The sequence below is a fragment of the Dasypus novemcinctus genome, chromosome 26, assembly GCF_030445035.2.
Source record: "Dasypus novemcinctus isolate mDasNov1 chromosome 26, mDasNov1.1.hap2, whole genome shotgun sequence".
Taxonomy (NCBI): Eukaryota; Metazoa; Chordata; class Mammalia; order Cingulata; family Dasypodidae; genus Dasypus; species Dasypus novemcinctus.
Window position 1 is genome coordinate 18,994,982 of NC_080698.1, and position 25,991 is coordinate 19,020,972.

Below are 25,991 nucleotides of genomic sequence, written 5' to 3' on the forward strand. Positions count from 1 at the left end.
CTGAGCTGACTGCAGGTGGATGCAGAGCCCCTCCCCGCCCACTCCTCTCCCCTGACCCGCGTCGGGGTCCGCGCCCACTCTCTCCAGCCCCCTGCCTCCGCACGTCCCGTCACTCCCGGCGGGGAGCCCCGCTCCCAAAGGGCCCTGACGCCCCACGCCGGGCTTCTCCTCGCCGGGGCGTGAGCGCGGGTCCCCGGGTCCGGGACCACCAGCACGCCGCGGGGCGCAGGAACCGCTCCCGGCAGCAGGGGGCGCGCGCGGCCCGACAACTACGTCCGGAGGGTAGGGAAGGGGCGGGGCTTTGGGGGCGGGGCGGCTCAGCGCGCAGGCGCGGGGCCAGACGCCTCGTGCGGTCAGGGGCGGGCGGCCACAGAGCAGTCCCGGCCGCAGCTCCGGTAGCAGCGAGTTCGAACCCCGCACCCGCTCCCACTCCGGCTTCGGTTCGTGCTTCCTCGGCCCCTGGACCTCTCCGCGCCAGTCCCGTGCTCCCCCTAGCCTCCAGGATGCCGGTAACGGAGAAGGATCTGGCGGAGGACGCGCCGTGGAAGAAGATCCAGCAGAACACGTTCACACGCTGGTGCAACGAGCACCTCAAGTGCGTGAACAAACGCATCGGGAACCTGCAGACGGACCTGAGCGACGGGCTGCGGCTCATCGCACTGCTGGAGGTGCTCAGCCAGAAGCACATGTACCGCAAATACCACCAGCGGCCCACCTTCCGCCAGATGCAGCTCGAGAACGTGTCCGTGGCGCTGGAGTTCCTGGACCGTGAGAACATCAAGCTTGTGTCCATCGGTAAGTGTCGTGGCCGGCCCAGGCGCCAGCCCGACGTGCCATCCCGCCCGCGCGCGCGCCCCTTGGGAATGCGGGGGCTCCCCGCATCGCGCCCGCATCGCGCCCGGCAGCCGCGGGGTGGGTGTAGGCGTGGAGGCAAGGGGGAGTCGTCCCCGAGAGGTGGGGGGTTGGGGACCCGGGCCCTCTCCCCGGTGTCGCCCCCGGGGCTGGGACCTCGTGTGGCCGCTCCCGGCCGTGCGCCCTGGGCGGGCCGGGGGTTGAGGACTTGGGTTGGGGCCGCAGGAGGAGAGGTGGGGGTGTGGCGTTTTTCCTCGCTGGGGCACCCCAGTGGGAGCTGGGGGACTGGAAACCTGGTCCGCGGTCCCCGGGGCGGGCCCGGGTCGGATGCTCCCTGGAGCTGTCTCCCCGCTGCGCCCCGGCGGGTGCGCTCGGAGGCGGCCGAATGGGCGTTGGCCCAGGCGGGCGGGTGGACCTGGGGAGGGACCGTTCTCTGCCCCGGGGGCCTCCCCGCCCAGGTGGAGAACGCGACCGGCTGCCCTCCCCCGCTATCGCCGGAATGGGTGTGGGCGGCGAGGCTGGAAGGGGACCCGCGGGGGGTGGGGGTGTCCTTTCTCGCTCCCTCTGCTCGCTGCTCTGCGCTGGCCCCGCGCCGCAGGGCGAGCCTGCGCTCCGCCGCGGAGCTTGTAATTGAGAGACGGTGGTGGTTGTCGTAACTGCCGCCGGGAACGGAGCCCCAGCCCGTGCCCCCCTGTGCCCGGGCACGCTCGGCTGTCGTGAGCCCTGATTTACAGATCAGGGGATCCAAGTGGCTCGGGTCCAGCTGTGAATTGAAGGAAGTGGGTGACAATTAGAAGGAGGGCTTGCTTTCCTCTCCCCGCCCTCCCCACACCAGGACCTTCCTGAGAGGAGGAGGGGTGGGTGTCTGGGTTCCTCCCCCCCCCCCCCCACTGGCTGGAGAGGAATAGTGGGGGTGAGGTCTGCCCCGGGACCTGGAGAAGTTGGGGGCTTACAGGAGGGCCACAGGCTGCTGAAGGTGTGGGCTGTGGATCACAGGGGCAAGGGTGTGTTGTGTGTGGGTGTAGAGAATGTGTGCGCACAGCCTGTGTGTGCATGTGTATGGAGTGTGTATGTGCATGTAGATTGTACTTTTGTGTTTTCTGCCCGGTGAGTGCCTTGCCAGGGAGGGGCTGGCCCAGGCTTGGGTCTGGGGTCTCTTCCTGAGGAAACCAGGCCATAGTGACTCCAGTGACAGAAAGGGAGGTGGGTGTGACTGCTGGGACTTTCTCCAGCAGAAAAAGGGGTTCCCTGGAGGCTGAGCCTCCTCCGAGCCTTGCCCTTACCTTCCCCCACACCTGTCCTGACAGGTAGGGCTGCTTCCTGCTTCCTGGACCCAGATGGCTGCCTCCTGCCTGGCTGGCCTCCCAGCAGCCTCTTCCTTCAAGGGTAGCTTCTCTGCAGAGGGAAGCGGTGGGGTGCTGTCCTCGTGAGGGCCCTTCTCCTGCCCTGGAGAGGGAGACTCAGAATTCTCCTGGAATTCCTTCCCTTTCAAGAGGATCCCCCCCCACCCCCCCAGGGATCTCAAGTTCTGGTAGGGCTCAACTTCTTTGTTTTAAAAATGTGTATTTATTTAATTAACTGAACAAAGAAACTTAAAGCAAACCAGCAGTATCCAGCATGACATGAAATCTCTTAAATAACAAAGCCCAAAACCGTAGCACCAGAAAATCCTGGCGCTCTGATTGGCTAGCAGTTATGGACCCGGCTTTGTGTGGTGCCCCAGGCTGGTGGGCCTCATTCCTGGTTTTGTCTGGTCCCTTATATTTTCTTTTTGGTCTTCATGATTTTCATTCCTGAAGCCACCCAGGCACAGCATGTCCATTGTCCCAACATTCCAGGGGCAGCCTGCCCTTCCTCCCCGAGGGGCCTGTGGGCTGGTGGCAGCTTCTTGCTGTGGACCTCTTCCCACCACATGTTACATTGTTTTTTACTTTATTTCCCCCTACTTAATAATTTGGACCATATTTACCATAGTGGCATTCCTGGGTTCAAGGGTGTGGCCACATTTATGATTCTTGTCTTTGGCTGCCTAGTTGCTCTCTAGAAAGATTTCACAGCAAACAGGTTTTCCAGCTTCTGGAGACAGAGGGAGCCAAATGCCAGGACCCCCATGAGGCTAATGCCAGAGGCCTCTAACTTCTGCACGGGGTCCTTAGCATCACATCCAACTTGGACTTCACGTCATCACGGCTTGCGTTCCATTTTGCTGTGCTGACGATATTGGTACCTCCGATTTTGGGGCACCTGGTAGGTGCTGGGCGCTGTGGTAGGGGTGTTCTGTTGAGCTCCCCGTTGAATCCTCATGGTGAGCACTGATAACAGTTTTGCCCTTTCTGAGTGTCGCTTTCTTCATGTATAAAATGATCTGTTTCAGCGAGTGTCTGGGAGGGTCGAAGGGCTTGGCCCAATCCCTGGGACATGGTAAGTGCTTAGAAAATAGTTGCTATTGTTATTGTATGTTGTTGGGAGTTATCCAAAGTATATGAAGTAGGTTCATTCAATGATAATGTCCCTGTTTACAGAGTAAAATGCTAACCCATTAGGGAACAAAATCTGTTCCCCTCCCCCCCCAAAAAAAAAACCCAACCAAAACACCAATGAAGATAAAAGTAGTCATCATCATCATTTTCGTATTTAAAGATGGGGAAACTGAGGTTCATAGGAGTGAAGTACCTTGAGGAAGTCACCACCTAGTAAATGGTGGCTAGAACCCAGGTCTGCCCAGCTGTTGAGCTTTTGTGCTTGAGCTTAATTGCCCTCCCTCCAGCGTTGAAGGACTGAGTCGAAGGCAGCCGCACCTCCCAGGGCTCCCCCGACACTGGGCTTTTCAAGCCTGGTTGGGGATGGGTGGCTGAGCACCCACACTTCGTGTCTGTGATGCAGCAGGGAGCTCGGGGCCTCTAGGGAGTGACAGGGTAAATTCTGGGCTGCGATGAGGTGCCATGAGTTGGAGGGCATGTCTGGAGGTGAGCAGCGTGTGTCCTTGTGAGGAGGTGAATCCGTTGAGGGAATGGCTACCAAATCTTCATTGGTGTGCTTTTGGAAATTTCCTGGTCCCTAATATTGCTCTGCAATCAGGGAAATGTCAATGAAACTGATACAGGGTTTTGCATACTTGGGGTAACTCCCAACAGTCTGCACCATGGGTATCATTGCCTCGTGCAGGCACCTGGCTCTGAGGCATGAGGTGGTCATGCAGCTGCCAGAGGACTGTGGCTTTTCTGCCTAGAATTCACTGAAAGGCGGCGCTGGCCATTTACTCGTATTTGTGATTCATTGTCAGGTGGGCCCAGCTCAGGCGCTATCCCAAGGTTGAAGATTTTTCTCACATTTCTTGTTGTCTCCTGGGCCGTTCATGGTGAGGCCTCAGCATACTTAATCCTAGTTGTCTGCCAGGAGCTAGCAGTTTTATTTACTTGTTTTTCCAAAAACCTTTCTGGCAGCCCAGCCAACTTGGAGAAAAAGGGGTCTCCTGGCACAAGAATGACCATCCAAGCTGCCTAGAAATTTGGGCCGTGTATTTTGGTTTGGTCTTTTAAAGAAAAGAGTCCTTTTCCTTTTCAGAGGACGTGGTCTGACCTTGATGTTGACTTAAGTTGCTTGTGCCAGGGCAGTGCCCCAGAGCAGGCAGGTTCAGGGTGCCGTGCCCGAGACGTTCGGTCACCGGGCAGAGTTTCCAGGGTTGTGGGTCACTGCTTTGCTCTGCCCCTGTCCTTCCTCTCCCATTGTCCCGCCCTCTCCCAAATCATGTACAAAGAGTCCCAAGGTTTGCTCTCTCCTGCGCTGCCTAGCGGGTGCCCACGTGTCTTCTGGGTAATGTAGTCCAGACCAGAGAGCCTTTAAAAGGTAGCATAGTAGCCTGCTTTGTAAGAATTTAACAGGTCCTGGGCCATCTGTTACCAGCGCCGCTAGTGTGAGAGGGGGTTTGAGGAGTGGTGAAGAGCAAGGCTTCTCGGTTCAAACCTGCTGGCTACTGACAAGCTCCTTCCTCTGCACCTTGTGTGCCTCAGTTTCCTTATCACTACAAATGGGGGTAAATAACGACCTCCTGAGAAGGCTGTTATGAGGATTAAAGGCAGTGTTCTTGAAAGTGCCCGGAATAATGACATATCGTAAGTGCGGTGTGCGTTTTTGTTAAATAGTAATATTCTCAGCAATCGTGCTGGAGGGATTTGCATGCGGAGAGGACACTTAAAATCAGCGCCACCGTGGGGAGCCGGGCTGGGTTGGCTGGTGGGGATGCAGCTCGCTATGGTAGGGTTGCCGGCTGCCTGGAGGGTGTGGCCTCCTGGGACGGGTGACCCCGGTAAGTCGTGGCTGCCTCCGGGGCTGCCTGCCTCCGGGGCCCATTCACATCAGCTTTGTTTCCGAGCTGGATGGAGCTGGATGGGAGCCACTGCAACCACCCGGTTCAGAAATCTCTGGGCCAAATCACTTCCAGGTGGCGGCAGGGCCTCTCCAGCTCCGGCCCAGCCAGCGTGCCAGTCAGCAGCTGCCCGTGTTCTTGGAGAGTCTGGGCTGATGGAAAGCCTTCGATTCGGAGCCACAGTGTGTGTGTCGTGGGTCTGTGCGGTGAGAGGCTGCTGGGGCAGTTGAGAATACCTGCCTCGCTCCGTGGAGCAGCCGCTGCTGGGGGCTTGGAGCCTTTAGGCTCTGCCTCTGGGGACTCCGTGGCCTGGGGTACCACGGCATCTGTCGTTCCTATCAGTGGACTCCGGGTCAGCACCTCCTAGGTGACATTGCGTGGAGCCTGGTGACTCAGGTTGTGCCCCTGAAGGCAGGCTGCCTGGGCTCTCACCCCCCCCCCCCCCCCCCCCCCCCCCCCCCGCCCCCTAACCCCTGTGCTACCCTGGTCCACTGCATTCACCTGCATCTGTTTGTCTATATAAAATGGAAGAAATTGATAGTTCCTGTCTCAGAATCTCCGAGAGCATTCTATATAATTAGGTTAAGTTATAGTCGGATGCCCAGCGTTACCATTATTAATATTTTTGTGCTTTTGAACCCAAGTCCAGCATTTTGTCTTGCCTCCTTTGATCTGTCGTTCTGGCCCAGCCAAATGTGTGTGAAGTCACATTGCTGTCATCTGTTGTATTAGCCGTTCCCTTCCCCCCAGCTTAGATCCTCTGATGAAGATACCTTCCAAGATTCATTCATTCTTCTTTCTTTCCTCATTCAACAGCTACATGAAATACCAACTTTCACCCAGACCCTGTGCTGAGTGCTGGGCCACAAGAATAATCAACAGTCCTGGCTCCAGCTGGCCTCACAGCTCAGCAGGAGGAGAGGCAGTAGCCGGGCAGTGTCAGATAGAGCAGGGTTTCTCAACCTTCAGGCGGCACAGCTTTGTTTAAAACGCAGGTTCTGATTCACTAAGTCTGCGAGGGCTGAGACTGCATCTCCCGCCAGCTCCTGGATGCTGTTGTCTGTGGACCACAGTGACTAGTGAGGATCTGTCTAGATGGCAAGCCCTCCGAAGGGGCGGAGCACCGAGTCCCAGGCTGGGGTGGGTAGTTTGGAAGGCTCCTTGGAGGAAGGGACCTTTAAGCTGAGACCTAATGCTTGACTGAGAACTAGCTAGGTGAACAGCCAGGTGAGTGCAGGGGCAGGAGAGCATGTCAGGTCCTGGAGGTGTGTGCCAGCCAGCGGAAATGCTGCGGGGCCTCTTCTCGGTGGCTGCAGGTCATACTAGAGGGGGAATGAAGAGGTAGTCGGTGACTGGCTCGCAGAGGGCCTTCCAAAGCTGAAGGCTGCCAATCTGGTGTTCGCCTTGAATGAGCTTTGGGAGGGTTGGGTGAACCTGGCTGAACCTGAGAGCTCGCAGCTGTTTTGTGCCAGTTGTTCCTATCGAAAGGAATTTTTTAACATGCCTTTTCTCCATATATGTATATTTATTTATAAGCTGTATGCACATACCATTGTCAGTCTGCATATAAAATATTAGTAAAGCATAATTTCTTTTTAAATAAATCCAAATCCAAGTTCTGGATTTCCTGTGCCCTCATGGATTATTTTGTGTACTATTGGCATGCATATAACCCACTTGGAGGCCTCTGAGAGCCTGTTTCTACGTTCAGGTTTTTTTTTCCCCCTATATTGTTATTCTTCTACATTTAGTTTTCATCTTTAATTATTCTCAGTTAAGGAGCTGGATCTGCAGTTATAACCTCTTCCCCCAACATGTTTAACTCTGTGATTACATCAAATGGAATGAGCTATTTCCTGCTCTTATAATGATTCAAATTGCCTTTCATGATACTTTCCTAGAAGCCATCTTACGTTACTGTTGTACGTCTGGTTATTCATTAGACGTGCTCCATAATGGCCTAAGCGACTCAGGTTATTGCATAATAGATGACAGAACTTTCTTCTACAGGGCCTTGGGAGGTGGTCTTGTATTTTTAAGAGCCGTGTACTAGGGAGGGAGCTTCTTGGGAGAGATGATTAGAAAACCAAACGGTTCTCTTTATGTTTAAAGTGATGAAACAGCAGGTGAGAGTTGGAATACATGGAATAAAGGATGGAACTACTGCCTGCCCACTGAGAATCAAAGTATCAGGATTTTTGTTTTTGACAAGAAAAATACTAAGCTATAGGAAGTTGCTGCTTTTTTCCTAAGAGTCTTTCAGCAGGTGCCTTAAATGTGCTCATTTAATAAATTATAGATGGTTGTCCTAACTCTGCTGCAAACTGTTATAAAAACAATTTGTTGGGGGTGGGGGTGGGGTATATGGGAATCCCTCATACTTATCCATGTAACTTTCTTGTAATCTAAAACGTCTTTAAAAATAAAGTACATTATATTTACAAAAATTGGATGGGATTTTATTTACCTTCATTGTCTAATTACAATATTTGCCAAAGAACATTTCCCTTATCCCCTTTTGACCTGTTTCCCTGCAATAGATAGTCCTGGCCAAGAGTTTCTTGTATAATAAACGAAGAGGCAATTTGGGTTTTCATTAGTCAAGACTGGCTGTGACACTGGGTTATTTTGACAGAGTCTTTGACTTCCCCTCTTCCCCCATCATCAAAACTTGGCTTCTCTAAGCAGCGCAGGTAGGAAGCTTGGCAAAGAGGACTCCTGTCCTTCTGTAGATTCCTTGAGATCAGGAATGCGTGCTACTGAAGATCCTGGCGTGTACACAGTGTGGGGGACTTCTGATAAAATATGTACTATTTTTGCATGTCGACTGTATGCTAAGTGTTGTCCTGAGTGAGTGCCTTTATTACTGCTAAGCCTCATTACAGCTCTGCACAGTAGGTGGCTTTATATCTGCTTCCATTTTATGGGCTGGAAAACTGAGGCTCAAATCTGCCTAACTTCAAAGACCAGGCAGGATGCCTGCATCGACTTTAAAGTATTTTCATGCTGTAAAGTTAAAAAAAAAAAAAAAAAATATATATATATATATATATATATTTTTTAAAGATTCATTTTTAGAATTTATTTCCCCCCGTCCCCATTGTCTGCAATCACTGTCTGCTCTCTGTGTCTGTTCCTTGTGTGCTCGTCTTCTTTTTGGGGGGAGGTACTGGGAACCGAACCTGGGACCTCCCATGTAGGAGGGAAGGTGACCAATGGAGCCACCTCTGCTCCCAATAGATATATTTTAATAACTTAAAAAAATTTTAATCTTAATTTTCATTGTGGTAACTTATATACAATCTAACATTTCCCATTTTAACCACTTTCAAGTGTACATTTCAGTGGCTGCCATCACCACCATCCATTACCAAAACTCTTCCATCACCCTGAACCGCACCTCCGTACCCAGTAAGCATGAACTCCCTACTGCCTTAGTTCTGTTTGTTTTTATTTTGCTTGTGGCTTTATTCATTTGGGCTTGATTAATATGAAGTTGAAATTTCCTGGTACAAAACAAAACTTTGTTTGGCCCCTTTGCCTCCCCCCAGCGTCGTGGAGCTGTGCCTGGGGCCTTCTCTCGGGTTCTGGAGACATTTCTCTAGTTCTTCACCTGCCTGAGTTTGGCTCCAGGGCGGGCTGTGGTGTCGCTGCAGGTCTGGACGGTTAGAGGTTGCTCTGGGGGAGCTGGGCAGGGCTTTCTCTGCGGGGAAGGAGATGCCCCCGGAATTCGCCTACGCTGCGGTCCCGAGGGGCTCCCAGTTGCTCTTTGCGGGCAGATGCGTTGGGGGGGGCGTTGCTGAGACGCAGCCCTGCCGGGAGGTCCTTGTTGACAGTGGACATTGGCACAGCTGTGCTCCCTCAGGAGTTGAAACATGAGCTGGCAGGAGGGTTCTGCTCACTGGGGAGCCCAGCGACTGGAGCTTCTCGTCCTCGGCCTGGCACCGGCCTTTTACCAGGCTGGCGGCCCTGGCGCAAGCGGGCAGCCGCTCCCAGCCCGGGCTAGCGGCTGCGCTCCTCTGCCAGGAGCCTGGCGAGCAGGCCTCTGGCTGCTCTGGGCAGTGCGAAGCAGAGCTGTGTGCGCCCCGCGCCGGGGATTCTCGGGGCCCCTCCTGAGAGAAAGCCGGTCTGTCAGGGCTCGGCCTCCCCCGAAATCGCAGGGCTTGTTGAAAAGCCTGGGTGTTAACACAACACTCCTGTTCTCCCTCTCTGTAGGCCCTTTATGCTGGCATGAATTCCTTTTCTCATGGAGATCTGAAAGCTCTTTTGACTAAATGGGTCACCTTGCTGAGTATTTTCATAAGGCTGGTTAGCTCTTGCCATGCCAGACAACTCTTCTGGAATTTCCTTTCAGATATAAAGGGAACCAAAGAGGTTGGAATTATCTGGAACACAGGGTGGAATTTTGGCTTTCGAGCTATAGGGAAATGGGTGGGGATTTATGGCAGGGACTTTGTAAATTTGCTGTGGTCCATAAATTCAGATTTAAAGCAGTCAGCTTTTCTTGGACAAACAGGAACGGTGTAACTTTCTTTGGCCTCATGCTTCTGACTGAGGGAAGTGGCCTCCCCCGCCTCCCCAGGACTGGTTACATAGGATTCCTCGCTCTCCAGGCTCCCCCAGCCCCACCCGCTACCTCCCAACAAAATAATTAAATTCTTATCTTGCTGGTACTGCCCTTCTTGTGTGACTCACTGATTTCCCTGCACTTCCCTAAAATGACTGATCCGGTTCCAGAGAAACAAGAACCATTGGGCCTTCCACAGCCTGTACCGGGAGCACTGCTGGGCCTGGGGCTTCTTGCCCAAGAACAAAGGAGGGGGGTGCTCTTGGTGGGGTAAAGCAGGCCGGAGGCGGAGGACCAGGCCCGAGGCGCACCTGAGCTGCGAGGGCTTTGGAGGAGACCCTAGAAAAGGCCTTGGTGACTTGGAGGTTCTATTGATTGAACTGAGTTCTGGGTTCTGTTTACAAGATGCCTCATTGGAAGAGGCAGAGGTGCTGGAAGGCCAGGGATGTGCTGCTGGAGGGACACAGGGCCCCTCGGGGGAGCTTCCAGCCTTCCGGGGTGGAACCAAGAGGTGTCCCTTACCTGTTCCTCATCCCTGCCTAAGGAGGCGAGCCGCCTCTGGGGAATGCCGCCCCGGTGGTCAGGGAGTCCTTTATGCTCCCTGCAGGCAGGCGTCTCTTACTGCGATGGCCGCTCTGGGTCCTTTTCCTTGGGACTCTTGTTTGACATCAAGAGGAGTCAAACCTGGGTATTTGGAGGCCGCGAGGCCCACCCCTGGGCCCTACAGCTCCTGCCCCTGGTCCCGTCTTGTAGCTCACTGATCTCCAGACTCACCCGCCTTACTCTCTAGTTTACCTCTGTGAGCTTGGCTTTTAGTAGGAATTTAGTAAATAGTTTATTGAATAAAGTAGCATGGGTGCTTTGAATAATGGCCCGTTGACTTGTTTACAGTATATTTCTTTCAGAAAATGCAAGGTAAATGGTCTTTTGCAGCTTATAGTCAAGTGGGATTTATAGGTAGTGGGCAGTTGGGTCTGGGGTCCCAGTAGAGCACCCATGTTTGGAACCGTGATGCTGAAACTTAAAGCACTTGTTGGGGAGTGGATGTGGCTTGGACAGTTGAGCACCTGCTTCCCACATGGGAGGTCCTGGGTTGGGTTCCTGGTGCCTCCTGAAACAAACAAATACGAAGCAAACAAAGGAAAAAATCAACTCAGGGAAGCTGATGTGGCTCAGTGGTTGAGCACTGGTTTCCCTCACATGAGGTCCCAGGTCAATCTCTTGGTACCTCCAAAAAAGAACTTGTCACTTCATATTCATTTTCTGAACACCTATGGTTTGTTTCACCTGTTAAGAGAACAAGACCTGGAGTGGGTGTAGCTCAGTGGTTGAGTGCCTGCTTTGCATGTACAAGGTCCTGGGTTCATTCCCCAAGGTACCTCCTAAAAGAAAACAAAAAAGAGAACAAGGACTTTTCAAAGTTGTCATGTGGCGCTCAGAAAGTGATTATATTATAATGTTGTTGAGAATTATATTATAGTAATAGTCTATATTATATCATTGATATATGATATAATAATATATCATGGTAATAGTCTAGTAGTAATAATGAATATATGTTGAGCACCTGCTAAGTACCAGGAATTATGGTAAATGCTTTTCAGTAATATCTAAGTAAAACTCTGAGGTGGAGTTATTGTTGTAATTGTGTTATGCAAATGCGGAAACTGAGGCACACCCAGGTTGGCCAGTACTTGTATGGTAGACATAGACTATGACTCACACCATTGTCTGAGCTTTTACTGTTAATCCTCCCATTATTCAGCATGTCTTTGGAATTCACTTCTAATGAGTTTTTTGGACATTAAAAAAATTATGTTTGTAGTTCTTGCTCTTTGCAAAGAAGACAAGAACACAGAAATAACTTTTTTTTTTTTTTTTAGAAGAAACTTAAAAATTCACATCACCCAGGAAGAGTTGTAATGAAATCTTTTTCACTTTTAGGGAGTTTTGCTCACAGCCATCTTTTGATGGGCATGGGGAAGAGGGAGATGCACTTTCCTGGGAGAAAAAAAAAAAAGAGGCTTGACTGGAAACATTTTGTGAAGTCATCTTGGTGATACTGATGGTTGTAACGAGATTCGTCTTTGAGTTCTTGCTGAGCTTTTGGCCAGCATTAACACTGGTGACCTTGTGTGGGTCTCATTATGGTTTGCAGATCTCTCTTGGTCCAGAAATATGTTTTGATCAACCACAGAGTGGGGTGTTCCCAGCCTCTTTCTGTCTCTTAAAAGCTTTTTAAAAAAATCAGTGTTATTGAAACGTGTTCATAAGCCATACAAGCCATTTAAAGTACACAATCGGTGGCATTTAGTATAATCACAGAGTCTTAAAGTTTTAAAGACCAACTTTTATTGGGACTGCCAGGGTCTCTTAATAATAGTTATTATGTTTGGTAACTGGTGACCTTGTCTCATGGTCAGCCCAGCACAGAAACTCATTTAACTTCTACTTGCTCAGCTCCATTAACCATTTAAATATGTCTAAAATATGCCCCTAACATATGCCCGTAGAGGGGCAGCTTGGCTCACCCTCGCCTGGGGCTTGGGAGCTTTCTGAAGGCAGGGAAGTATATGCAGCCAGGAGGCCTTCATGGCGTTGGCACTTCTTATGGTTTTCCCAACAGTCCTCCGGGCAGCAGGCCCATGGGGTCACCCTGTCCCCGCCTTGTTGGGAGGCGAAGGGCATGGCATGGAAAGCGGATGCAGATTGAGCCACTTCCTGAGGGGACTTAAGCGGGTGAGTCAGACCCCCCTGCCGCTTACTAGCTGGGAGACTTGGGCCGGTGGCTTGACCGCCCTGAAGTCCAGTGTTCTGCTCGAACAGGACCCGCCTTCTGGTGTCGAGTCCCTGTGAGCCCTTGGCCAAGTCCTTGGTGGACTGGACCCACGAACGGCAGTCCTCTTCCCCCTCCCCCTGCTCCCCTGGCCCCTCAGATTGAAGGAGGCTGTGGCCTGATTATCAGGATTATCTAGAGAGGGGGTTGGAAATAAACCCAGGAATTGATCACACATGCCTGGTACTCGAAGGGCTGTTTTTGAGAGAAGGGACCTGGGTTTTGAGTAACTCTTGGTAGGACCCATCGGTCAGTGGCCTTTCCTGGCTGGCCAAGCTGCCTTTAAGGATAGGAAACAGGTGTCAGCTGTTCTTGACACTTTCCCTCTTGTTCTGTTTGGCTAATGGGTCTAGTCTGCCCCTCCTTTCTTTCATCCTTCCTTTTTGTCTCTTGGAATGTCCTTGCCTCCCCTTTCTTTCTTTCCTGATTTTGCCTTTCCCCGACCACTGTCTGGAATGATGCGCGCATCACGTCCTGGTGATGGTGTCCTGGTGATGGTGTACTCGCTCTGGGCCTCAGCCTGAGCCCTGCCCCTTTAGAGCAGGCTGACCCCTGCAAGCCGCTGCCCGTCCAGGAGCCTGCCTTCTGTCCTTCCGTCGGCAAAATGGTGATAATGCAATGCTCTGCCTTCCAGGGCTGTGAAGTGTAAAGGAGAGAAGACATCGAAAGTCCTTAGCACTGTGCCTGGCACGGAGTTAGTGCTCTGGAAGTGACAGCTGCTGCAGTTGTGTTGTTCCTGTCAGCATTAACAGCAACGGGCCCCGCCCTCCCATGTACCCTTAGAAAAGGCGTTCTCCGTGGGGGTAGCACCTGCTTCTCTTTTCAGGGCTCGGTGGAGTATGATGAAGAGAGGGGAGCTGGAGAGACCCTCGGCCTTTCCGGCCAGTCCCTGCTAGGAGGGGGGCTGGGCTCACCGCCTTGGCGGAAGCAGCCCCCTCCCGCCCCCCCAGGAGCCTGACTCATCCCTGCCCTGCCCTGGGCTCGGCTTCTTCTCCTTTCTCCCCCTGGCCCCTGGACATCTGCGATCCTGGCGGGGCTGCCTGCGGCACCTGCCAGGGTGTGGCCCGAAGCCCTGCGTTGTCCAACCTGGTGTCCTGGAGTTGGCGGCGGTGTTTTATAGTCGTGCTTAGAAACTGGGCCCTGGGGTAATACCCTGTACAAACAGCGTCAAGGTTGCCGGGCCAGGCGGACGCAGGAGGCTGGCAGCGGTGAAGCCGATGGCTCCTGAGAGGAGAAGGGGTTGGGGAGGTTGGGGGTCACCACTCGCAGTTCTTTCTGGGGGTCATGCTGGTCCTTCCCCTGCCAGGCTGGAGGACTGCCTGTACTTTCCCAGATGGGCCAGTCTTCTAAAACCACAGTGTTTTGGGAGAGTGTCGTTTTGAGGTGGTGGCTCCGGGGGCAGGAAACACCCACCACCTCCCCCAAAGACAGCATTCGAGGGGGTTTTACTCCAGCAAATGACCAAGGCAGATCTTTTGTCACAGGTTTTCATGTGACAGGGCAGCAATGTAAACATTTGCACAATGGCTTTTGTTTCTGCAGCTGTTAAAGTTGACCATCAGTTAGGCATTATCGATAGGATCAGCAGGTAGTAATCTGTTCCCCTTCCGGAGACCCCCTTCTGGTCCAGGGAAAGGCCCAGAGCGAGCTGGATTTGGCCAAGCTGCAGGTCTGGGGCAGAATGCAGACCCCGGACCGGCTTCAGCCGTGCCGGGGACCTTGGAAAGACTTGACCCCCATCTGAGCCTGTTCCCCTTCCGTAAATGGAATGGTGCCCAAATTCAGTTGTTCATTCTGGGACCACCTTTACTGTTTTTGCCACTGTATCCGATGGCTTTCTCTATTTCATTTTTCACATAACATTTTTCTTTTCCTGAAGTTGATGCATGGTTAAAACAAATGCATTTGAAGAGGAGACATTGTGACACTATCATAATGGAACAGCAGTGTCACTAGGTAAACAAAGTAACCATAAATAAGCCCAAACCAGAGTTATTAAATCCCTGCTGGTGGGGAGCTGATGTATTATAGCTCGAGGGGTTGAGCGCCTGCTTCCTACATAGGAGGTCTTGGGTTCCATCTTCAGTACCTCTTTCTTTTTTTTTTAAGATTTATTTATTTATTTATTTCTCTCCCCACCCCCCCCAGTTGTCTGTTCTCTGTGTCTATTTGCTGCATCTTCTTCTTTGTCCGCTTCTGTTGTTGTCAGTGGCACGGAAATCTGTCTCTTTTTGTTGCGTCATCTTGTTATGTCAGCTCTCTGTGTGTGCAGCGCCATTCTTGGGCAGGCTGCACTTTCTTTCGTGTTGGGCAGCTCTCCTTACAGGTGCACTCCTTGCGCGTGGGGCTCCCCTACGCGGGGGACACCCCTGCATGGCAGGGCACTCCTTGCGCGCATCAGCACTGTGCATGGGCCAGCTCCACACGGGTCAAGGAGGCCCAGGGTTTGAACCGTGGACCTCCCATGTGGTAGACGGATGCCCTAACCACTGGGCCAAGTCCGCCACCCTTCAGAACCTCTTAAAAACAAAACAAACAAATGAAGAAACCAACTCGGGGGAGCCGATGTAGCTCAGTGGTTGAGCACCGGATTCCCACATACAAGGTCCCCAGCCCTGGTACCTCCAAAAAATCCAGCTGGCACTGTTGTCTGCTAAGCTCAGGGCTTAATCTCTTTTGGGTCAAAGGGAAATTTAGCAAGAGATAGAGAGATAGTCAAGGTAACTTAGAACTGCACTGAGCCTTTCTCCTTGAGACCTACACAGAAGGATTGAAAAAGAATTGAAAAGAGAATAATATTCTCTCAAGGATTCAAAGGGACCAGTAGAGCCTCACCAATATCTCAGAGTAGTAATGCAGAGATGCTTTGTGCAACAAGTACTTGTGGACCTTCACTGTGTGCCAGGAGCTATGCCAGCGGCCAGGAGTGTGGAGGGATTGGAATTTGGTCCTGACTTTTGGGGGCTCACAGTCTAATGGGGAGAGGCAGTCACGGGAAGAGATTGACTAGAAATGAAGAGCTGAGCAGGTGCAGGTGTCCCCAGAAAACCACAGGACTAAGTTGCGGTCATGTGTGTTGGGGTCTACAAAAGAAATGGTTTTAGAAAATGATTTTTTTTAAAAAAATTTGAGTTTCCTTACAGTGAACAATAAAACTGTTTCAGTCCAGAATGCTCCTAGAGAAATTGTAAATATATTAAAGTGGTATTTTTGTTTGTTGTTCTTATGGTATTAAGGTAATGACTCATCTTTATGAAATGGTAACAGATCTTATTTCCCTAAAAGCTGGCTGGAATTTTGGGCTCCCTTTAAGTCCATGTCAATTGTAAATAAGATGAAACAAGATGGCCTGATATAGTCTTTGCAACACTAATTTTTCCCTCGGATTAGCATGTTGTTTTGTTTCTGCAAAGCTAGATGGGCGCTGAGATGGGCCTCAGGCACACTTCACTTTCATCTTTGGGAATGAGCGGAATCCTTCCGGGCAGTGGGTGTGAGGCTGAGACTGGTTTTCCTGTCCTTTAACCTAGGGTGCTGCTTGCTTCTCTTGGGTGCCTGGGGGCAAGGCAGTTGTGCTTGAGAGCGTCGGCTTGGGAGTCAGGCAGCTCTGGGCTTGAATCTGGGGTTCACTGTGTGACCTAGGATGGAGTTTCTTCATTGCTCTGGAACCTTCCTGCTCTCATCTGTAAGTTGAGGGTAATCATAGTTTCCATCTGAAAAGAGTGAGTGTGAAGATTAAATAATGAGCTAAATTGTATCAGATGCTTGGCACACGGGAGGTGTTCAGGAAGTGCTAACTGGTAACCCCACCTTTGTGATGGAGAGGGGCAGGCGTTCACTTCTCCTGGGTGGCGGTGAGTGAGGTGGAGAGGATGTCAGGTTTGGTGTTTGGTTAGATGGTGCCGACTGGCAGCGGGACATTCAGAAGGGATGTGGGGTTTGGGTTAAAAAAGGCCGAGACCCCGAAGACATTGTATGGTGGAATCAGGATGAAATGAACGGCAAGAGGAGCCTTCAGGGGGAGCGGTGGGGTGATTACAGTCCTTTCAGCTGCAAGGAATGGGACTGAAAACTGGCTCACGTACCAGGAAGTTTGCTGATGTCAGCAAGCCCAGGCAGAGAATGGGCTTTGGGTTCCAGGGATTTGGCAGCTTGGGGGTGTTCTCCGGGACCCAGGTTCTTTGGATCTTTGCTGTGTGGGTTCCGTGAATCCTGAGGGTGGACCCTTGAGTTTTCTATAGCAGAGAGTTCCTGCGAGGTTGAGAGTTCTGGGAGTTCCAGAAGAGCCAGGAAGAACGTTCACAGAGGTCTGCAGCAAAGCTCTCCTCTGTCTCATTAGCCTAAATTGGATCCCACTGCCATTTTTGAACCAATGCCCGGCAATGGGAATGGACTACCCTCCAACTAATCAGGCCTGCCCGAGAGCTGGGGTAGGGTCACTTCCCTTGAGGCCCGTGGTCATGCTGGGAGTGGCCAGTCAGACTCTTCAAGGCTCTGGGAGGAAGGGAGAAGGGGACTGGATGCCGCGTGAGCCTGCTCTAGGAGGTGATGGCAGAAAAGTGGGAAGGAGGGAAGCAAATTCGACTCAGCGGATAGGGCGTCCGCCTACCACATGGAGGTCCAGGGTTCAAAGCCAGGGCTTCTCAACCCATGTGGTGAGCTGGCCCATGTGCATGCTGATGTGCGCAAGGAGTGCCGTGCCACGCAGGGGTGTCCCCAGCGTAGGGGAGCCCCACGCGCAAGGAGTGCGCCCCGTAAGGAGAGCCGCCCAGCGCGAAAAAAGTGCAGCCTGCCCAGGAGTGGTGCTGCACACACGGAGAGCTGACGCAGCAAGATGACGCAGCAAAAAGAGACACAGATTCCCGTGCCACTGACAAGAATGCAAGCAGACACAGAAGGACACACAGCGAATGGACACAGAGCAGACAACCGGGGGGGGGGGGGTATTAAAAAAAATTGAAAAAAAAAGGGGAAGGACCTGCTTGGGGGCAGGCGGGGTGTGCTGGGAGGGGGGCCTGGGAGGGGGCGGTAGGACAGGCTTCCTTCCCTCGGTAGGCCTGTTTGTGTACACCGGGGAGCCATGACCACACCTTCTACTTTTCCCTTCCTTCCTCTGGGACTCCTACCTTCTTCCCACAAAGCCTCCTCCTCCAGGCTGATTTTTTTTTTTTTAAATGAGAGTTGGTTTCTTTGTTTGTTTATTTTTAGGAGGTATGGGATTAAACCTGGGACCCCTTACCTGGGAAACAGGCACTCAGCCACTCAAGCTACATCCACTCCTGTGATTTCCTAGAGGAGTCCTACCCATGCCATTTTTCTAGCATTAAAAAATGGGACAGTTCATGGTAAAAGAGAAGAAAATTGCCTGTCCTCTCACTGCCCAAAAATAACAAAGGAATTATTACCATTTCCCTTCAGTTTTCTCTGACATGTGTATAAATAGCTTAGGAAGCAGACAGCATATAGCAAATTATCATTGCTGATAATTTCTCCGTGTCATTAAATATCATTTAAAAACATGGTCTTTTATAATCTATCGTAAAGTGCATGGCCTCTTAAAGTAAACCCGGTCATTAAAAACGGAGTACTGTGCATTAAAAAGGAATCATTCAGTGCTCTGCGTAGTTTGGCCTCAGCTCTGCAGGGACCTCCTGCGAAGCTTACAGAACGCCTTCAGGGATAGGCAGGGAAGCTGACATCTGCTGTGTGCCAGAGACTGTGCTAAGTAAGCTGTAGTGCAGTCTCAGATGATCACATTTAATTCTCTCTCTTTTTTAAAAGATTTATTTTTTATTTATTTCTTTTCCCTCCTCCCCACCCCGAGTTGTCTGCTCTCTGTGTCCATTCGTTGTGTGTTCTTCTGTGTCCACTTGTATTCTTGTCAGCGGCACTCAGAATCTGTGTCTTGTTTTGTTGCATCATCTTGTTGCATCAGCTCTCCGTGTGTGCAGTGCCACTCCTGGGCAGGCCGAACTTTCTTTCGCATGGGGCGGCTCTCCTTACAGGGTGCACTCCTTGCATGTGGGGCTCCCCTACGTGGGGGACACACCTGCGTGGCATTCCTTGTGCGCATCAGCATTGCGTGTGGGCCAGCTCATCACATGGGTCAGGAGGCCCTGGGTTTGAACCGTGGACCTCCTGCGTGGTAGGTGGACGCCCTAACCATTGGGCCAAATCCACCTCCCCACATTTAATCCTAACAGTCTTCTGAGCTGGGTATTATCTCCACTTTGCTGGTGGGGAAACTGAGGCACCGAGGGGTTGAGTAACTTGCTGCACAGCCAGGAAGTAGTGGAGACAGGCTGTGAGTGTAAATGTATCAGTTATGAGGTGTATGTTTGCAAGTCACAGGAGCACAACTAATCTTTACTTACTCAAAAAGGGAATTCACTGGCTCTTGCAACTGAAAGATCCAGGGATAATGCAGGCTTCAGGTACAGTTTGATCTAGGGCTGTCCTGGTCATTAGGCTCCCAGCTCTGTTCCTCTGTGATTCTGTTGTATCTGCTTGTTGACAGCTGCTTAGCAGTTCCAGGCCCCTTTACCACACAGGCAGATCAAACAGGAAAATGTGTAAATTGTAGAGTTACTTGAGGTTCCTTTTAAGCTCTCTGTATAATTAGAAGGTGTTACTTAGTCTCGGAGCTGAAATAAAATCTGACTTCAAATTCCAGTGGCATAATTTCCACGTCTTTTAAAATACCAGTTACTTCATTTGGGATCCTTCGTCTTGCAGACTTGTTGGATTTTCCTTCGAAGGGGGAGGCGTCCCCTGCCCACCCCAAACCTGCCCCCTTCCTTTCCAAGAGGAAGAGTTGAAAGGAAGAATGAATGTGTGAGGAATAGGGAGTTTGCCTTCAAGGGTCTGTGTTGAAGGAGAGGAAAATGTAGCTCAGCCACAGTGACTCTCCCCAATTAAAAACTAAAAAAAAGAGCATGGTTAGAGGGCTTGGGCTTGTGACAAGCCAGCAGCCTCAGTCATTTTGAGTGCTATTCCATATTGGAAGATCCTGTAAGGAGGAAAGTGGAGCCTCAAATTCCTGGTTGGATGGTCAGAGTGGATGTGCATCCCAACCCCAGCTGGAGGAGCCCTCTGTTCATGGGGCAGATAAGTGGGCCACGTGTGAAGTCTGGCCTAGAATATGACCTGCTCAGCCAGGGCAGCTACGTGGGAATGATTTTTATTGGGATTAATTTTCCGACAAAGACGCAGTTTCAAACGAGACCATACTTTTCTCCTTGGTGATCTCACCAGGATCCTTTATTCCTCAAAGCATAATTATTTTGGACTTTTAAACTTAAACTTCTAATTTTTAAATTAATTGAGACTTGGGGCAAATTAGCTTTTCTTTATAATTTATAAATTATGTAATTTGGAATAATACTTGGCCTTAAATGCTTCTGAATCAGCAGAAATGGGAACCTGGAGCACAGAACGAGAAGAATACAGAGAAGGAGTACCTGGTTCTCATTCTCTCTCTGCTCTAATCAGCTCTTTCCCTTGTGTCTCAGTTTCCTATCTGTAAACTTAGAGGATTGAACCAGAATCAGGGTCAGCAAACTCCTTCCTCTGTGTTGTACTTTTCTCTCTTTGTGGCAGATGTTACCAGTCAGTGAGGACGTTCATTCCCTTTAGAATCCTTGGCAATAGGTTGCTCCAGGCAGCTGTTTGGCCCTTGAGAGAAAACCGGTTTGTCATCTCAGTGGACCTACAAGAACTGCAATGATTGTGTGAATTTTACCCAGGTAGGTGCCCACAGAGCAGGCTGTGCTCGAGGCGGCTGGAGTTGGCTATTTGGCTTCAGTTTTCATTTCAGCCCCCTGAGCTCCTTGCTTGCTTTCAACAATTGCTGTTTGCTCTGCTTGGCCACTCATTTTTTTCTCGTGGTTCAGGAGCCAATTCCGATGCCTCTTTCCTTGTCAAGCCCTCCTTGAATCCCCCACGTACAGTTAGTCATTTCTTCCCCTGTGTTCCCACAGCACTGTACACACAAATTATAATCCTTATAAAATGGCCATGAGACTGTTTATGATCATGGCCTCTACCAGACCAGCTTCTAAACCTTTGGCTTTCTTGGCTCACCATCACGATCTCCACCTACTCAAGGAGCCATTATTTATTTTCTGAATATTTTTTCTTCTTCACTTCTACTCATTTTTTTCTTATTTCAAAAGGAAACGCTAGAACACTATCCTAAATAGAAAACCGCTATCCCCTGCCATGAGGACTAGGTAATTATAAAAATCAATGAAAACAGTTTTACTAAATTCCTGCAAAGTTTATTGAAGACTCCGAGCCCACGCTGAGGCCTGCTCTTATTGTTTCAAAGGGAGATTAGTGGGAGAGACACTAGTATTTTTAGCACCAAAGCAACTGATTTCTTTAATGCCTTTCTTCTTGGCAGAATCTGTTTCTTTGCGAATCAGTGGATTTTATGGTTCTGATCTTGAACCACCTGTGTTTGAGGCAGTTATCTGTCACATCTGTTCCCTCTGTCCCAGCAGGACCCAGCTCATGCTCAGCATGGAAGGGTATTTCTCCATAGATGTTGTTGAGCGACTTGTTCCTGAGTTCTCACTTTCATTGGAGTGGAGTAGTACCTTTGTTGTCAAAAGTGAGAATTGCATAAGGAGCAACTGAACTGTGGAGTGGAAGATCAAACACTTGTAGCTAACTGCCACTGCCTGGTAGGAAAACTCACTTCTCCACTCTCTGGGCTGGGCTTGAAGCTTGGGTGGAAACTGTCTGCCCCATATCTGGGGTGGCCAAGGGGTCTCTGGCTCCTGTTTTGTGCGGCTGATTTCCTTGCTCTTGATCCTCCATTCGACAGGTGCTGCCTGGGAGGCAGACCTTGAATTCCTTCATGTTACTCTTTTTCTGTTCAATCTTGTTCCTTCTCATCTGGACCATTCTTGGGCATACAGTTGTTTTGTAGCTTGCTTTAAGATAAAAGTATATTTTTGAATTTGCAATGCATGTTCTTGATATGAAATTCAAAACATACAGAAAGGTATAAATGAAAAACAAGTTGTTTCTCCTGTTCCTCAGCCCTGTAGTTTTTCTTCCCAAAGAGAAAGACATCTTTCCAGAGAGGTCATCTTGATGTTAAGACTTTTGACATGCATTGCTGAATGGTTCTCTCACCAGCAGGGTTTGGGAAAACTCACGGGTATGAGGTTCTTGAAGTATCTTGGCTAATTTGATAGGTGAAAAAATAGTATAGAAAATTGATTTCTACCCTTGAGCAAACTTCTGGAAAATGACGACTTGATTCTCTGTACTTTACAACTTACATCTAAAGAAGACATTCCATTCCATTTCACAGATGGGAAAACTGATGCCCAGGGATTAACAGTTGATGATGGGGCTAGTCTGGGGCAAAACGAGGTTACCACCCCCATGCCTTGTTTACCCCACTAGTGCATTTCCTGCCAGACTTGCTTCTACTGTAATTCAGATGGTTGAGTTACAAACAAGAACTGTGACTGGACTGAACAGAATGAACTGGACTTCCAGGGCTCCGAAACTGGGAACTTATTGGGGTTCTTTTCCTCCCAAAGAATTTAGAAGTGCTCTGATGGCTCCTGGAAGAAAGCCAGTGGCTTTGCTGCCCATTGCTCTTCAGCCCAGAATGGTGTCCTAGTCTGTTAGGGGATGGGGAGCGTCAGAACTTGACCTCAGTGGTTCGACATAGCAGATGGCACCCAGCAAAGAGGAGAAATCTTAGGCTGTGAAGAGATGGGCAGAAGCAAGCAGACCCTTGGAGTGCTGGGAGGGCAGATCTCCCAGCTCTGCGCTGCAGGCCTGGCCTCAGGTCCTTCTGCAGGGCAGTGTTTGTTGAATAATAGCACTCCCTGATCCGGGGAGCAAAAGCAAATAGTAGGACAGCCGCTGAAACTGCAGGGGAGCGTGGGTAAACAGTTACATGCTGCCCCCACAGAGCTGCCACAGCAACATGATCGCTGTTTACAGCTTACTCTTACAGAGCCATTGGTGGTCTCATTGCAGTGGGGGGTGGGGGCGTGGGGAGAGAGGGGCACCCCGTGGCCTATGCCCGCAAGTCCCGGGGACCGGATTGGGGGGTGGGTGGATTAGATCTGAGAACACAATTTCCTTAAAAACATACTTCCCTTCCACCCCTTTCCTGCACAGGAGTTGAATGTATCTGATGGTTTGTTCTCTAAATCTTTTCCTATATCTTTTATTTTTTTAACATCCCAAAATAGATACATGCTTGAAAAAAAAATGTTTAATTATTTTTAGAAACTTAATTAAAATAATATTTGCATGTAAACCAGAGTGATTGCGTGCTTATTATCTACTAGGTTTTCCACGCCTCATCTCAGTGAATCCTTTCACGAGGTCTGAGGAATGGTGTTAAATCCCCATTTTAAGATGGGGAAACTGAGGCCCCGTTTAAGGTCGTGCTGCTGGTCAGCAAGGCTGAGCCTGGGCCAGCAGCCAGGTCTGGTGGGCTCCAGAGACCAGAGCTCTTCATCTGTGATGTGTGTTTCTCTGGGCAAGGATTTAACTTGGTTCTTTTTGCTTGCAGTATCACTTTACTTAGAATGCAATGGAGTTTAAGGCAATTTATTTTCAGAAGAAAAGTCGTGCAGTTTATTTTCATTTATAGAAAAGAAGAGGTGTGAGCTGGGATTTCCAGCAATGAATCATCAGACTTGATTTGCTTGCTGCTCCCCCAGCGACAGGGCGAGCCCATTGGCTCCAAGCCAATCTTTTTACTCCTACCTTAGTTTCCAAATAATGGGCAGCTTATTCACCCCCAATGCTCTGGTATCTTAGGCCCAGAAAATAAACACACCTGCCTTGAATCTGTGCCTTGAGCCAAGCAGCCTTGACTGTGCCGCCTTTGGAACCAGCAGATCCCGGTTGTAGCGAGCTGAGCCGTGTGCCTGCTTGGGGTCACCTGGGGGTACTTTCGAAATGGCTTGAAACCTACCGCCCCAGCCCCCTCAGAGCTCTGCCTGGCTTTCCTTTGTGGGCTTCCGTTAGGGGACTGGCTGGGTGGTCCCAGCCACTAACGTCCAACAGCCCCAGATGGCTTCCTCATTCAGCTGTCTTGCCCTGAGTACCTTCCGTTCTTTCCTTTTCGAGAGTTGCAGAGTTGAGAGAGCTTTGCATTCTTGTGATTCTCTCTGCGGCCACCTTGTTAGACCGTTTCACTTCTTCAGTTTCTCAGTTGACCCTGTTCTTCCGCCTGCCCTTCAAGGCACTGTCTTAGATGAGTTCTCTGGAAAGCCGCCTGTGTTTAGTTTGTGTGGGTTTTCTGCAACCTAAGTTTAACACGTCTTCTAGAATCCTGAATGATTGCTGACTCAAACCAGCCTCGTTTCCCAAATTGGCCTGGTAATGCGGCTCTAGCAGACTTGGCCTCCCCTCGCTTGCTGGTAGACCTCAGAGTTGCATTAGCTCCTTTTTTATTTTATTCCTTTACAGGAAAGTTGCAAAAATAATAGAGAAACAATACATAGAATTCCAATGTACCCAACAGCCGGATCCCCAGATTTAACAACTATTAGTATTTTGTCACATTTGTTACATCCGTCTGTCATTTACTTTCTAAACATTTGATGGATCACATTAATTTTTGTTGCTGTTTGTCCACCTTCTGGGAGCTTTGGTGTCTATAGATTTATGTCATCTCCCAACACAAAGCAGTTCTTAGATTCTATCCCTGTCAGCGATTTCATGCTGAGGAAGTGCATGGCAGTTCTCGGAGTGCTGGAAGGGAATTAATTGGGAGGCCCAAGATTGGATCATGCTGTGCTGTTGACCAAGGTCATTTGATACCTCCAGACCTCTCTTCAATTCTAACCGACTGAGAAGGGATTGAGAAATTTTATGGGCTTTTCTCTCCAATGTTGAGTGATTTTGAGAAAATAGGCCTTAAACTGTAGCTTTGTGGCCTAGATAAGTCATTTTGGTAATTTATCATGCACTGTAGTTTTCGGTTTGTCTTTGAGTGCCAGTGAGAGTAAGAGAAATTCACTGGAGCTAGCTTAAGTGAAAAATGTTTTGTTAGGAAGACTTTATCCTATATATATTCTAATTGCAAGTGCTAGACACCCAGTTGAAACTACTTGAGTTCAAAAAGACCCGACAAGTCCCAGAGCAGAGCTGCCCCCAGGCAGGCCAGGGTCCGGAGGCTCAGATCAGGAGCTTGAGCCCTTCCTCTCCCCATCTCTGCTGTGTGGTGCAGAATGGGTGCTGGCATCTCTGGGCCTTTATGTCCCCCAGACCTCCACGCAGCCACCAGGGGGTGAGAGAGAGGGGTGAGCACTGCACTCTTTCCCAAAGCTCCCATATCACCCCAGGGGCCGCAGGTCAGACCCCCTGGCCCACGAGCTGCAGTCCGAGCCCGTCGCTGCTCTTGCAGGGAACTCAGTTCTCAGCCTGGCCAGACCTTGGTCACCTGCAGCCGCCCCCACATGGGGCATCAGGAACCACCAGCGATCCCTACTAGGAACCTATGGGTTCACAGACACAGGGTCAGGTCTGCGGGCGGCCCTCGGGGAGCTTGGAACCAGAGACGGAGCGCCACCCAGAGGCCTCTGGTTGTTTCCCTGCTTTCTGGCGTGTTCCCTTCTCAGCAGATGGGCTGTGCCCTCACGGCACACAGCGTGGCCGCCCCGTGCCGCCTGCTCTTAACGTCTCACTCAGTTGAGCCACATGCAAGGGACCTCGAGGGATAGTCTGATTCGGCTCATGTGTGGGGTCGCACCCCAGTCGGGTCAGCTGTGGGCAGAGGGGGCTGAGGCTAAGCTGGGTGGGGGAAGCCTGTCCTGCGGGCAGTTGTGATGTCGCCTGCGTCTTCTTGCCTGGCTGAGAAGCGTTTTCTAAGTCCAAGGTGTTGCTAATAAATAGCACCAAGGACCCCTCTTGTCACGGTGTGCCAGGCTAGGAAAATGTGGGTGTTAAGCCCAGCCCAGCTCCGTGGAAGGGTGGACGCAGCGCCCAGGGACGGGCAGCTGGGGACTTCTCTGAACTGGCTGCTCTGCTCCGGGGTCGGCCCCTCCCTGCAGAGGAGACAGTGCCGGCTGCGAGGCATGAATGGGGATTTCCTCCCTCCAGGCCTCGTCAGCGTGACTCGAATGGCTTAGACTGGAAAAACTGAATCAAAGAGTGTGCTCGGGCCAAGGATTTCCCCAAACACTAATCAGCACTGATTACTTCCAGCGTGTTGCCTTTGGCTGTGCAGAGTTTTGTCCTTTGTGGCTGCAGTGTCTGCTTCTGCTGCCCAAAGGATGATTTCTCAGGGATGAGGCTGGGCACCCTTTCTTGTGTCCCTTTGCCATCCTAGCTCTGCTCGGTGTGAAAAGCCCTAATTACAAATTTCATAGGTCAGTGGC

General features: G+C 50.7%; 1 protein-coding gene across 6 annotated transcripts in view; it reads left to right on the forward strand.

The window, feature by feature from the left end:
* Positions 1-333: 333 nt before the first annotated feature.
* Positions 334-25,991, forward strand: part of FLNB (filamin B) — a 141,231-nt gene continuing 115,573 nt past the window's right edge. For 5 of the 6 annotated variants that reach the window (XM_004450702.5, XM_004450703.5, XM_004450704.5 and 2 more), the window contains exon 1: positions 339-795. In XM_004450702.5, coding sequence (XP_004450759.1) covers positions 504-795 — 292 coding nt within the window. In that variant the 5' untranslated portion in view covers positions 339-503. Of the gene's footprint in view, positions 796-25,991 lie in introns of all 6 variants that reach the window. The other variant, XM_004450707.5, reaches the window with a different exon arrangement.